At 44.4% G+C, this 14,294-nt stretch overlaps 1 protein-coding gene across 1 annotated transcript; it reads left to right on the top strand.

The window, feature by feature from the left end:
• Positions 1-1,084: 1,084 nt before the first annotated feature.
• On the top strand, positions 1,085-14,271 carry LOC121862266. The gene is made up of 4 exons (XM_042360378.1): positions 1,085-1,204; positions 11,484-11,645; positions 12,900-13,079; positions 14,092-14,271. Exons 2-4 carry the CDS (start codon positions 11,497-11,499, stop codon positions 14,198-14,200), a joined length of 438 nt encoding a protein of 145 aa, XP_042216312.1. The 5' UTR covers positions 1,085-1,204; positions 11,484-11,496; the 3' UTR covers positions 14,201-14,271.
• The last annotated feature ends 23 nt before the right edge of the window (positions 14,272-14,294 follow it).

The raw sequence follows: 14,294 nt of genomic DNA, 5'->3' as shown, positions 1-14,294 counted from the left end.
ATGTGGGTCAGTGACCTGTGCCTGGGTGGGCTAATCCATGTAAAAAAAAAAAAAATAAGTAATGGTATACTGTACAACGGAATATACCTACACAGTTTCATGATAATCAAAGACAAAATTTAAGAATTGATGATTGAGTGTTGCTGATATAAAAATAAATAACTAAAGGGAAGACTGCATAATGATGTATCATACAGACTATTACGAACCAACAGAAGATACCGATGAAATTCAACGTAACCATTACTCAACCTTAGCTAACTTATTTGAAATAAATTCAATGATTTTTAGAATAGGATAAGCTTCTTTGCTACACAACAGGTTAGAATCGACTAAGATACTGGTCTCATGATTGAGCTTACCACAGACTTGGGGCGACGAGATCCATACAACGACAAAATACACCTGAATGTTTAGTCATATGAGTGAACTTTTATCGCCTTACTGGGTACACTCAATGATTTCAAGTTGATAAAAAGATGGTCCTAGATTCGCAAAAAGAAGGTTTATTATGTTATGAGACTCGCCGACTGATTTCGGGGTTATCATTATCTTATCATATATAAAAAAATCCATCAGGTTCTGCTCGACACAACACGTCTTTAATAGCTCTTGTACTGGGCGAATATTGGGGGTTAAAATGTTGATGATTCTAATTTATAATGTGTGTGTGCGTAAACCGAGGTAACTTTTTTCACACTGATGGTAAACGAAGTGATGAGGTTAAATGCAGTAAAATCCGATAAAATCAAAGCCTTGTATAAAGGTCGAACAACAACAAATTAAAAAAAAACACCTATATTTCTTTTAAGGAACGGGAGTCGAGTGGGAGCGCGGCAGATAAGTGGTTACAGTACTCTCACGCTGTTCCATGGGTCGGTGATTTCATTCCCGGGCACTACCAATTTCTCAGCTGTAAATCGGTACCTAAGTTTACACTTGGGGAAGTCAAGGCGATCTAGTGCAGTTCCGGCTATGCTGCCTCCTTATGTACCGAAGGCCTAGTATACGGGCAGACATGTCTCTAGGGCCCCTTTCTTATCACAGACTAATGCTTATCATAATGGTGATAATACAAGGTACACTTATGTCCCATACGTTAACTCAAACACTACACGGGAGAGGCTGGACCAGTCCTCCAGAGTAGCTGAAGTCTGCCAGACGAGCTTGTGTGTGTTAGCTGCCGACGCCTTCTGTATCTTTGGTAAGACCTGTGAAGTATACTGAAGTGATGGTGTTAATTAACCCCCTGTACTGAAGGTTTTCTCTCAGCTGAATATAATCATCTGGCAGTAGCAAAAAAAAGTTATTAACTGGAGTGATAAGCCTTTACAGTTTCTTCAGAAAAGTACGACCACAAGTTAACCAATACATTCAGTCAAAAGATAAATCACGAAAGAGAAGACATACATCACTTAAAAGACATCTACTGGTCTATACTGTATATCAAAATGTTTTCAACACATAAATTTTCCATGTTCTTACCTTTTATTCTCAGTTACTGTATATTGATAGAAATTACCATTGCGAGTGTTCATATATTTTACCACTACGACATAATAGCCCTGACTGTTTATTGTTCTGTTGTTTCACTTTAACATAACCAGCGTTGTATTGTTACCATTCATTTATTAGATTACTATAACTGTACCAATACCTCTATACTAGTGAAAAACCCCAAATAAAACATTAACATTAAAAATTATCTTATACTACAATACAAACCTAACACACAGAGGTTCATTTTATGGTTTGTTACTTGTGATGCACATATCTGAAAACAACTCCCAATGGACGAGTTGTTGGTTCTGAGAAAACACAAGAAATACACTCTGCCACGTTCGTAGAGTGATACGGTATATATAATTTGTAATAAAAGTTTACAGTCCTGCTATAATAGTCGAGATAAGTTTATTTCTCTAGAAACAGGGTCGCCATTTGCAATGACGACACCAGTTTCAGACGGCGTTCTCCAACAAACTCACCGTTGCAGCCGGAGGTAGTAGAAACGATCGCCTCTTCAGATCCTAAATGCCACATTCAGGTAAGTTTTAAGGGTGTTTTTTTTAATGGTCTAAGTCATGGACATTTGGTAAGTGAAGAAATGTGCCGTGGACATAAAAAACTCCCATGTTCACAGCTGTCATGTACAAGTATTCTTACCTGGTAGACTTTCCCTTTTTTCCAGTGCATTTATAGAGTATATCAGTACTAGATGGAAATACGAGTCAATTTAGAAGTAATGACATCGTCTGGACTTTGTGTTGTGAATGCATTGGGATATATCACCATTTATATTAACTAATGAGTAAAATTTTACTTTAACTACCATAAGTATTTGGATGTTTAGATTCGAGATACTGTAGGTTATATTGGGTAAATTTTAAGTTTTAGTCATCCCTTTACTTAGATATGAAGACTATGTTTTTTCTGATGGTTTACGATGTGTTATAAACGATTTTTTCCTTCATTTCTATCGGAAATGACTAGTTTTGAGTTAACCCCCCCTCCCCCTCCCTTATCGGTGTATGTTAAGCTAATCTTATGACTTATAATATAACTCATCCTACCCTAACCTAACCTAACCTAACATATGACCTGTATTTTCTTATGCGATCTAAAAAGATGCGAACGGGATGTGTGTGTTTAGCCTTGAGTACGTTGTGCAAACGATTATCTGTCCGAGTTAAGTGTTAATCTTGGCGGCCATAAAGTGTTTGAAGGTAAAGTCGGTGATAAAATCGTGTTTGATGGAGGATCTGATAAGGATGGCTACGCCCTGGTATAGTTCGTGGGGTGATTGTCTGCATGTGTAGCCGAAGTGTTTGATCTTGGTGTTTGTGCATGTTGAGTTGAGGAGGAGAATGTCTGGGTTGCGTTGTCGGAGGAGGAGAGAGATAATGTGTTTGTTTGCAAGGTATGCTCTGCAGCTGAATTGCATTATGGTGATCATGTCTGTGCTTGTGTGTCTTGTTTGTGGTTTGTTTCTTAGATGTGGTTCTGGGGTGAGGGGGTGTTGCGTGGGGTCTCGAGTGAGTGAGAACGTGTTCTGTATGAGATGTATTTAATGTACTATGTAGGTGAGGGTTGGGGGATGACGTGGATGGGTGTGGGGGAGTAATGGGTGGGGAGAGTGTGGCCGGGGGCCATGTCGGGGTTGTTTGGGTCAGGGTTTATTAGTTTCCTGAATATCACTTTAGTTGTCGATTTTTTGTGGTTGTGGGGCGAGGAGTTCTTCCTCTTTGTTTGGCTCTGTGTTAGGTTTGTTGAGGGTTGAGGTGTCTGTGGTGCAGGGGCAGGTGAGTGGTTGGTCTGGGTGGCGGTAGGAGCAGTGGTGTCTCTAGTCTGGGTGGCGGAGGGTGTGGTAATGGTGGTCAGGTGACAGAGGTCAGGTGTGGGCATGGTTGAGTTGGAGGGGCATGAGTTGTTAACTGTTACCTTGTGGGGTGGAAGGGGCATGGTGGTCGATGGGTGGGGGTTGATGGGAGCCCTGGGGAAGGTGAGTGCGGGTCCGGTTTCGTAGGTATCAGGTATGTGTATGGTCGGTAGGCCGTTGGCCTTTAGTTCCTCAGTCACAAGGTTTAGGAACTGCGACCTGTTCCCTTTGCTTAGGATGTGTGATAGTAGTATGATGGTAGTGATTTTAGCGTCAGTGTCGGGGGAGGGGCGGTCAGGTTGTTGTTTTTTTTTTTTCTTAGAAAGAAGAGGTGAAAGAAGATTAGAGGTGGGGGAAGGAAGTTATAGTTCGGAAATTGAAGAAGTTTAGGAGGAGGTAAGAGAGGGCGGATTGACCGCCTAGCTAAGCTCATAGTGTGTTCGGGTTGTGTCATGGGTTAGTTATTGTCTGTCGGTACAGGCACTAGACATCCTACCCTATCCCATACATGGGTGTTTTAAGGGCCTTATTTCATATTCCGCCGACCCTACTGGCAGATGTTGGTCTAGGGAGGTTGTCTATTGCCTGGCCGTGTAGATCGGGGGTGGTAATGTACCTTTTGAGATTTGGTAACTTTTTGGGAACCATGTATGGTTGCTGTCGTTATCTGGTGGGAGTCTTTGAAGGAGTTCTTGCTCTGATCGTTCTATCTTTTGCCAGATTCTGCTGGCCAGGGTGTGCAGCTGCTGGTTGATGGGTTTCATTCTCAGGTTTCTATGTATCTCGGCTGTGGTTCTGGTGAATCTTAGGGCTTCATTTTGAACCACCTGAAATTTTAATATTTGAGTGGTGCTCATAGTATGAAGAGGTATTGCTGGGTAAGTTAATATCGGTGTGATAAATGATGTCACCAGGCGGAGTTTTATTTTCTCAGGAAGAGCTTTAAAGCGGTATAGTTTTCTCAGCTCTCTTCTTGCTTTTTCCTTCCTGGTGTGGACGTGATGGGAGTAACCTGTCGTGGGTATATGCAGGCCCAGGAGGGTCCCTCTGTTTTTGTATTCTATCTGGGCATTATTGGTTACAGAGGTATCCAGGTGAATCGGCAGGCTCTGCTCACCCTTTGTCCTGCACACAAGCACGCTCTGAGCGAGGTGTGGGGACAGGGCGCTTCTAAACAAATACTCTCCTGTGCGTCAACTGACAGAGGAGTAGGTCCTTTCACGGCAGCAAAAGAGAAAAAATGAGTGGTAGGGAAAGGTCTGATAACTCACGAATGGTCGCTCGTCTCACCAGGTCCCTCAGCAGTATTCGGCGTTCCTAAGGGAGGTCCGATACCGTGGGAGAGATCAACTATGTCAATCGAGCCAAACGATTTGTCGGTGTGTCTTTTCTCTGGGATTGAGGTGTTTTGCGAGGCACAGCAAGCAGAGGGGATTGGGACAGTGGAGGAGACGCCACTACTGCTGCTGTCTCTGGGGTCCCTGGAGTAGCTTCTTGTGCTCGGCTGCGTCCCTGGAGCGGTTGCTTGTACCTCTGCTTCGGCTGGCGGCTGTGTGTCGTCTGTGTGCTCGTCTATTATCACCTGAAGAATTACTATATTTACTTTCTGAAGGAAACAAAACTGTTGTGCATAATCCAGCATCATTAGTAAACTTATCACCCCAGAGGAACAACCATAAATAACAGCAAAATTGTCTTTACGTATTTGGTAATTTTTCCAAAACAATCATCGAATAGATAATAATTAAAACTCACTAAACTCACATGAAGAAAAATCATCAATTTCTGTCTCAACTCTGGAAGTTCAGAATTGTTCCCTTATGTATTAAAGTACCTAATCACTTTCTTGTCAACTTCATCAATAAATACACCTGGAAAAAATACTGTACTTGTATAATATGGACACGAAGTAGTACCTTAAGCTGTGTATCCTTATATTATTCTATTAATTATGTATAGTAAAGTATAACAAAACATGTATTAATCCTATGTAATATTTCCATTTATTATGCACCATGTTATGCATATGAATTATCATATTTACATTTTATGTATTCAGCTTGTGAATGCTGGCATCTGTACATGCCAGCGCTCACTGATACAGAGAGTGAAGACCACCAGTCCTTATGGTGTGGAAGCGAGTTTCTTTGTCCATCTGTATTCATCTCCCGTACGAGAATAAGAACCTATTTTTAAGATAACAAGTGTTTGTGTATACTCTCAGTAGTGTAGAACATTTTGGGGGTACCAAAGACAAACATAGATGGCGCAGTGAGATTTCTCAGTGAGATTCAGAGGACCAAGCCTTCCCGCCCGGACTGTGTTAATGACGTCTCGTCTTCAGCTTCAAGGATTTACAGCCAGACTACAAGCCTCAGGACTTACAGTGTTGTGAAGTGCTATGCTGTGTACAGTGCTGTGAAGTGAAGTGTTTTGTGAAGTGCTGTGTTGTGTATTTTAATCAGAATTGTCTGTGCAAACTTCTGTCAGATGACTGAGGGAGCTTGTCCAGCAGTACGTGCACTCTCGTCGCCAGTCATATGGTAACTGACCTAGCGACTCTGCCCAGCTGCCACTACGCGCACCAAGCCTCCCGGCAACGAGCCATACACACGCACACACACACACGCACTCACTGGCCCACCTTATATTAAATTCTTGCGAATTACTTTAGACTTCTGTAATTCTGTGCATAGATTACGAGGGGTTGGCCCGGTCTTTTGCACAGATAGAGTACAGAAGCTGTCGGCATGTCTCACAGGGATCAAAATGATACCCTGGACGATGGGGTTATGAGTATAAGTCTGGGAGACCTCTCCCCACCCACACTCGGGTCCCACGCTCCCCACAGTGACAACGCCCAATCACCCACAGAATCTCCTCGTTCGTCGCGAGCAAGCTCTCCTGCGGTGCCTGCGTCCACAGATCTCCTTCAACTGATTAAGTGGATGGAAACTTCTCGACGCCAGGACTATGTTGCAAAGAGAGAAGAGGAAGAAATTCGGTACAGAAAGTCTGAAAGACGACGCCATGAAGAGAAACAAAGACGCAGAGAACTAGAAGATATACGTAGAAGTGAGGACGACCTGAGAAGAAGAGAAGATCAAGCCAGATTTCAAGTCTTGATTTCTCTGTTAGCCTCCCCACAACGATCTACTGCACAAGATTCGTCTGCTACTACTAACGCTGATACGACTAGAGGTACTGGTACCTCATTTCCCAGAGTCGGTTCAACAATTCCTCAAAAGGCTGCAGCACAAATGCCTCCCTCTCTGAAGTCTGACGCTTCTTATCAGATATTTCGGGAATGGCGTCGACGTTGGCAAGACTATGCAACAATGGTTGACCTGTCAAGTTTACCACAGCCTAAACAGATGATACAGCTTCGTATGTGCTTGTCCTTAGAGACACAACGTACTCTCGAGCACACACTTCAAGTGCCTCCTACGACAACTCTGACTGTAGATGCCGTGCTGGACAAGTTACAGGAACATGTTAAGGGACAGCGCAACGAAGCACTTAGAAGAAGAGAACTCCTCCAATGTAAGCAGCTTGATGGAGAATCTTTTGATGCATTTTTTGTAAGACTCAAGAGATGTTTAGAGGAAGTTGATGTTTGTCCTGGAAATTCTCAAGTCTGTGAAGAGACACAACTCAAGACAAATATTTTAACGGGTATTCGAGATAAAGAGCTAGTTCAGCGTCTCATTTCACTTGACCCCACTTCCTCCCTTCAAGATGTAGTTACAAAATGTCGAGCGTACGAGGCCGCCAGGTGTGCGACTTCAGCTTTACGTTCACAACCTGACCAGGTGAGGGCAGTGTCTTCCTACAGAAAGGGTAAGAAGCAGCAAGGTAACCCCACCCCTCACCCTCCAGCTACACCTTCAGCAGCAGCTTTGTGTAACAGCTGTGCGAGACAGCATAATGCCTCCCAGTGCCCAGTTGCTCAAAGCGTGTGCAAAATTTGCGACCGTCAGGGTCACTGGGCTTACACAGTCAAGTGCCCTGCTAGCAAAGTTCAGTGCAGACTTTGTGGTCGTGTGGGCCATTATGACAAATGTTGTCGTAAGAAGACACAGAAAGGACACCACCTAGGATCCAAGAAGTCATCCTCAGGTAGTGCTGGCGCGCCCCCTCCTTCTGGCAAGCATCAAGACGCTGTGTCCAGACGTTCCTGCCGTCGTGTACATTGTTCCACAGACACGACGCCCCAGCACATCAGTGTCGTCATTTCTCACGGTAACTTGTCATCCAGTCTTCAGATGTTACCTGACACCGGTGCTGACGTCTCAGCAACCTACAGCCCCCTCCTCAGACAACGAAACTGACAGCTGATGGCTCCAAGATGGCTCCAGCTTTGGGATCTTTCTGGGCTACTCTTACCTTTGGTAAGCAGTCTTGCTCAGCCCGGATTGATGTTCATGATGGGATCCCGACTCCGCATTTATCATATGGCCATTGTCAAGGGTTGGCCATTATTTCCAAGGAATTCCCCAAACCTATTTTAAAGGTCACCCATGTCAACAGGTTGAAGGAACTCCCTATCTCTACTAACACCACTCTCTCAGCATCAGGTATCGCAGCTGACCCGGAGAAATTAAGTGGAATCAGGGATTTTCCAACCCCTGCCAACCTGACAGACCTCCGTTCTTTTTTGGGTCTGGTCAATCAGCTGGCTGAATTTTCACCTGACATCTCGGCCGCAGCCCAGCCGTTACGCCCTCTGCTGAGCCCCAGGAGGACATTCCTGTGGACCCCAGATCATCAAGAGGCCTTCCAGCGAGTCAAGCAGGCCCTCTTAAGTCCACCTGTCCTCGCCTGTTACGACCCAGCCCTACCCACCGTCCTCCAGACTGACGCCTCCAGACTCTACGGCGTTGATTACGCCCTTCTGCAGGACCATGGCGGTGGACAACTCCGCTTAATTCAGTGTGGATCCTGGTTCCTGACGGGCGCCGAGACCCGATATGCCACGATTGAGCTGGAGATGTTGGCTGTTGTCTGGGCGATGGCAAAGTGCCGCTTCTACCTGATAGGACTTCAGCACTTCACCCTCTTCACGGATCACCGCCCTCTTGTACCTATTATATCAATCACTACTCTTTGGATGCAGTAGAGAATCCTCGCCTTCAACGTTTGAAAGAGAAGCTCTCGCCTTATCTCTTCAATGCTGTGTGGCGTACCGGTAAGCTGCTGTGCATCCCAGATGCCCTGTCCCGCGCCCCTGTCAGTCGCCCCACCCCTGAGGACGAGATGTTGTGCTCTACAGCTGCTGCATCCCTCAAGTCAGTAGTCTCATTGAAGGCCGTCTTCACATCAGAAGAGTCTACAGCACCGGATGCAGACAAGACCCTTGAAGATCTCCGCACCGCAGCCCGGGCCGACCCTTCCTACATCCGGCTCGTCAACTGTGTGTCCCAGGGATTTCCATCTAACCGATACGACCTTCATGAATCGCTACTCCCGTACTGGAAGATACGCGAGGACCTCTATTGTGACGGAGACCTCGTCTTGTATGGTCCACGAGTAGTCATTCCTGCTGCCCTACGCCGCCGTACCTTGACCCGCCTTCACGACAGCCATCGAGGAGTGGAGGCCACCAAGCGACGGGCGAAGCAGACTGTATTTTGGCCCGGAATCGACGCGGACATTGCAAGTACCGTCCGTGTCTGTGAGCCGTGCCAGATTCTGCAACCCAGCCAGCAACAGGAACCTTTAATGTGCAACGATAACCCTTCAAGACCCTTCGAGTCTGTGTCGGCTGACTTCTTTGCAGTGGCAGGGAAGTCCTTCCTCGTCATTGCCGACCGATTGTCTGGATGGCCTGTTGTTGTTCCCTGTGGTAGTGATACAACGGCTACTGCTACCATCCGGAACTTCAGGCATTACTTCAGAGAAGTCGGTGTTCCCCCCCGCCTCAGGACTGATGGAGGACCCCAGTTCACCAGCCACGAGTTCCGGGACTTCATGGACCGTTGGGGAGTCCGTCATGTCGTGACCTCGCCCCACTACCCCCAGGCGAATGGACACGCTGAAGCCGCAGTCAAGACTGTTAAACACCTGATCCTTAAGGTGTCACCCTCAGGAAATATCGACTGCGAGGACTTCGATCGAGGTTTGTTGGAGTTACGCAACACCCCGAACTTCACCGGACGCTCCCCAGCCCAGGTTCTATACGGACATCATCTCAGGTCTTGTGTTCCTGCCCACCCGAAGTCTTTTTCTCAAGAATGGCAGGCCAAGACTGAAGAATGTGACCTCCGTGCAGCAGAACGAGCTGCAGATGTCACTGCTCGGTACGACTGTCATGCCCGCCCCCTTCCCATGTTGAGTATCGGCCAGCAGGTCAGGATTCAAGATCCGGTATCTCACCGCTGGGACAAGGTTGGGGTTGTCATGGGTATTGGCCGGTACAGGGACTACCAAGTGCGTCTTCCTAGTGGTAGAGTATGGTGGAGGAACCGTCGTTTCCTCAGACCTGTGGAGCTGCCTAGTGTTGACCCTTCCCCAGTTGAGTCCCCGAATGTTGATGCCTTTACAGTAAATCCATCCTCACCTTGTGTTTCTGCCCCAGTACTCCGCAGGTCCGAGCGGCTCAGAAACAAAAGGTCCGCTCAAGATGAAACTATGAGCGTATAGGGGGGAGGGAGGTGTATAATATGGACACGAAGTAGTACCTTAAGCTGTGTATCCTTATATTACTCTATTAATTATGTATAGTAAAGTATTACAGAACATGTATTAATCCTATGTAATATTTCCATTTATTATGCACCATGTTATGTATATATGAATTATCATATTTACATTGTATTTATTCAGCTTGTGAATGCTGGCATCTGTACATGCCAGCGCTCAGTGATACAGAGAGTGAAGACCACCAGTCCTTATGGTGTGGAAGCGAGTTTCTTTGTCCATCTTTATTCATCTCCCGTACGAGAATAAGAACCTATTTTTAAGATAACAAGTGTTTGTGTATACCCTCAGTAGTGTAGAACATTTTGGGGGTACCAAAGACAAACATAGAGTACCCTCCTCTGTAAATTGTACCATGATTTTAAGGGATTCACATTGGTAAGTTATTTAACACTAACACAGAATTTCATACTCACCATCATCCAACTCTCAATACAACTTTCTTAAGTTTCATGCACAATAAAACACTTTATTCTCTGTAAATTGATGCCAACAAACATCACAAACGAACTACAGCAATTATTAATTATTTTTCATACAACACCGTCACTATGAATCTGAAACAAAATATTACAGTCAACACATATTGTAATCGCTCATAGGAGCGATTTTGGTTTGTGCAGGACAATAAGACTCTTGTCGTTGACGTGATGAGTATAATTCGGTCAAAACCTGATGAATACAATTCACATATAACAAATGCTGGTACATCAGGACACAGTTTGAATGATACGATCAATATACTGTACATAATTACACTTATTAAAGTTATTAGAGTTCTCAGAGGACTGAACAGTTCACAATCACACTCATGTTTTGGGTCTAGGGTTAGACCAACGAGAACAAATCTAATGTCCTGCGGGTGATATTGGCTGACGAGAATCCAGATGTTGCCTTTACAGTAGAGGGCAATAGACTGTCCCTCAGATGCTACCAGCTCCATCTCGCTCAGTAAGCTATTCTGAGCTGTAAACAGTTTCTTCACTAAACATGTGGCCGACGTGCACAATTAACACCTCAGCAAAGTTCGTTTTCAACACTCTGTCTCTCTCCTCTCTCCCTTTCTCTCTGTCTATCCCTCTGCTTTTCTCCCTCTTCTAGTTGATCTTACTGTGGCGTTAACACATATTGTTTATAAAATTAATTTGGATTTGAATAATCCAAACTCAATCAAACCTCAATTAATACCTCTCATTAATCCACTTATGCTGCCAACCAATTATACACTGCCCTGTTTACACACAAAATTAAGAGACATTAACAACATTAAATATATTCCTCTAATACAGTTTAACTTCACCTGAAACTCTCGCATAGGTTTGCTCTTCATATACCCAAATCTATTACGGGCTGTAGAACGTGGTCTAGATCCGCGTAACAATAGTAATTAGTTTTTATTCCCTGACAGTGTGAGATAAAAAATGTTTACAATTATGAGACCAGCGGTGAGAGTGTGGGGGGTGGCATCAAGCACTCCACCATCTACGCGGAGGTCTTTCTACTTGGCGAGGACATTAGGCTCGTATAACAGTATCCCGTCCTTCCCGCCCACTTCTACATCATTATCAAGGTAAGGAGACTTAAGGGTACAGCACAACCTTCAGGTGAAGAGTCTTTCCATGTGTATTAGGTTTATGGTGAGTTTTGAAAATATAACGAAACACAACCATCATATACACATAAATCATATACTACCGAAGGTAAAATATATCGAACTTTATCCTTGTGATGCTGTTCATATTTTGATTATATTATTATATTATGGTGTATAATCTTGTTTAGTGATTACTATGTTCAGGGGACATGCCTTCATGTTGGACAACGCGAGTGGAAGTGTCAAGTGCAAAGTGGATGAAAAAGTTGAATATGAATGATAAAATCATTTACTAAGAAGCCAGTCAATAAATTACATGTAAAGAGTTGCGTTGTGTACAGTGTGTCTGTGTGTGTGTGTGATTCTCTTCCAGCCAGCCTGTGCATCTCAAGACTTTGGCAGACTCTGTGCCCGTGTCTTCAGTTGTAGGAAGCTGAAATTATGCACGAGTTCTTCCCCACTCTGTTATATGGCAGCGAACATGGGTCACATACAGGAGGCACCTCAAGGCACTGAAAACTTTTACCAACGTAGTCTACGTTCCATTCTCCAAGTTTGCTGGTAAGACAAGAGTACCAACGCCAGTATTCTCGCTGACACCAACTGAAGGAGCGTCGAGACTGCCATTATCCATGAACAACTACGCTGGACTGGCCATGTTTCCCGCATGGGCTTCAGTAAACTGCCAAAGCAACTGCTATATAGTCACCTAACGAATGGTACATGTAACGCTGGTGGACAAAGGAAAAGGTATAAGGATAATCTTAAGACAAACCTGAAAAAGTACCAACTCTACCCCCTCACCTGGGAGACGATCACGCCACACCGTAACGCTTGGAGGAGCACCACACGAGAAGTGTGTCCATAGTTTCGAGTCAACCCGACTGCATATCGAGGCACACAAGCGCTGCCGCCGCCCCTCCAGCACTAGATGTAGCCCTCCACACATGCAACACATGTGGACGGCCCTGCCTGTCCCTTATCGACCTTTCGAGTTACCTCAGAGCTCGATTCCGAGTGACAGCCATGTAGTTATAGTAGTGTGTGTGTGTGTGTGTGTGTGTGTGTGTGATTCTTTAGGTGTTTGCGTGTTTGTATGAGTGACTTTGTGTGTGGGTTTGCATTTATTTTGTCTGTGTGTGTTTGTGTATGTTTTTGTGTATATTTTATGTGTTTATGTGTGTATTTGTTTGTGCTAACGAATTATACACAACATACTAACATAATCAGCGTGGGTGTGAGGGAGCTGAGCGAGAAGACCAGATGGTTGGGGCAGCTAAACCTCAATTCTCGCCTGTACTTCGAGGCACACAAGGTGGGCGTAAAACACTCTAGTATGGTGAACAACATAATCACGGCACGACCTATCCACCACCAGAACATGGTCGATACCCTCCTTCATCTCTGCAAGTGAGTATTTGTAGCTTTTGAATAAACGAAAAACTATTGAAATTTCTATACAGTCTATTTAACAACGTAGCATGTACAATATTGACAAAGGGCTTATTATCATGGAGCGTACAGGCCGTGTCCCCCTTAACGTCGAGATGCCTTCAGTGTGGCAGTAAGAATTACGATAAGAGCTTATTAATTAAGTGTCCTTCAGGTTATATGCGTGTCTCCACTTACCTCCATGACCTTTAACCACCTTGGCCACTTAAGAGAGTCATTCACACACATAAATAGACGTACAGGACAGTTGGTTGACAGTTAATGATCATCTTACCAAAGATCAGCTTCCCCAATCACGTTAACTAACCATTAACCCATGTCGTTCAGACCTAAAGAAGCCACCAGTCATATTATAGATCTTAATGAGCAAGAGCGAACACCCCGTCAATCTTTGATGAAGATAACAGTTTCTGGCCAAACTTACGCTCCTCTCTGTCAACTATCTCCACCTGAGTTGTTCGAGATGATGAATGTACGCTTCACTTCGACGCACAAGTGTGAAAAGTACTGTTACACGCTGTCATCCCGGTCAGAGTAACATTACCCTAATTATACATGAGAAAATCACCATCTTCACTTAATTATTCACATCACCTAAACTCACAGGAATTCCCTTACAATTCACAGCCACAGCATTCGGTTGTCTCTAATCATAGAATAGGTTATATTTTGACCTAATGGCTGGAATAGCTATATCCTGTAGGAGGAGGGTAGGAAATAGATGATTGTCATTCCTAACTCAGACGGAAGCAGAGGTTTCTATCAGAACACTTGGGAACTTAAGTAGTAACAGACATCATTCACCTTGACGCTCCTTGGATCATTATTGTGTGTATAAAGTAGTATTTTTATGTTCTTACTTGAATCATTTCATAATAATATTGCTCTGCCACTGACCTAACTGTAGTCATCATATCATAGCCATAATATACAGTAACAGTAAGTAAGAGTTCTCTCTCACCCCCACCAGGAAGATACCCATCCTGAGGGTGAACATAAAGCCACGAGGCGGACAACCCTGGTACTACGAAGACGAACACATCAACTTAGATTTTCAGGTAAATATTAAAGGTGACTGATCAAGTGGGTCTCAACCCTAAAGGACCATAACCAAACATGATCATTAGGACTGGAGTCTAGTGTTTAAAACAGCTACAACCCTAACGATCACAA

This window comes from Homarus americanus, unplaced genomic scaffold (genome assembly GCF_018991925.1).
Source record: "Homarus americanus isolate GMGI-L3 unplaced genomic scaffold, GMGI_Hamer_2.0 scaffold31037, whole genome shotgun sequence".
In the NCBI taxonomy this organism is placed as follows: Eukaryota; Metazoa; Arthropoda; class Malacostraca; order Decapoda; family Nephropidae; genus Homarus; species Homarus americanus.
The sequence above is the reverse complement of the archived record's forward strand: the minus strand, read 5'-3'. Positions and strand labels throughout refer to the sequence as shown.

Coding starts and splice junctions, on each gene's coding strand:
- LOC121862266 (XM_042360378.1), top strand. CDS start 11,497: ATGTTTACAATTATGAGACCAGCGGTGAGAGTGTGGGGGGTGGCATCA. Junction 11,646..12,899: donor ACTTCTACATCATTATCAAG/GTAAGGAGACTT, acceptor TAACATAATCAG/CGTGGGTGTGAGGGAGCTGA. Junction 13,080..14,091: donor ACCCTCCTTCATCTCTGCAA/GTGAGTATTTGT, acceptor CACCCCCACCAG/GAAGATACCCATCCTGAGGG.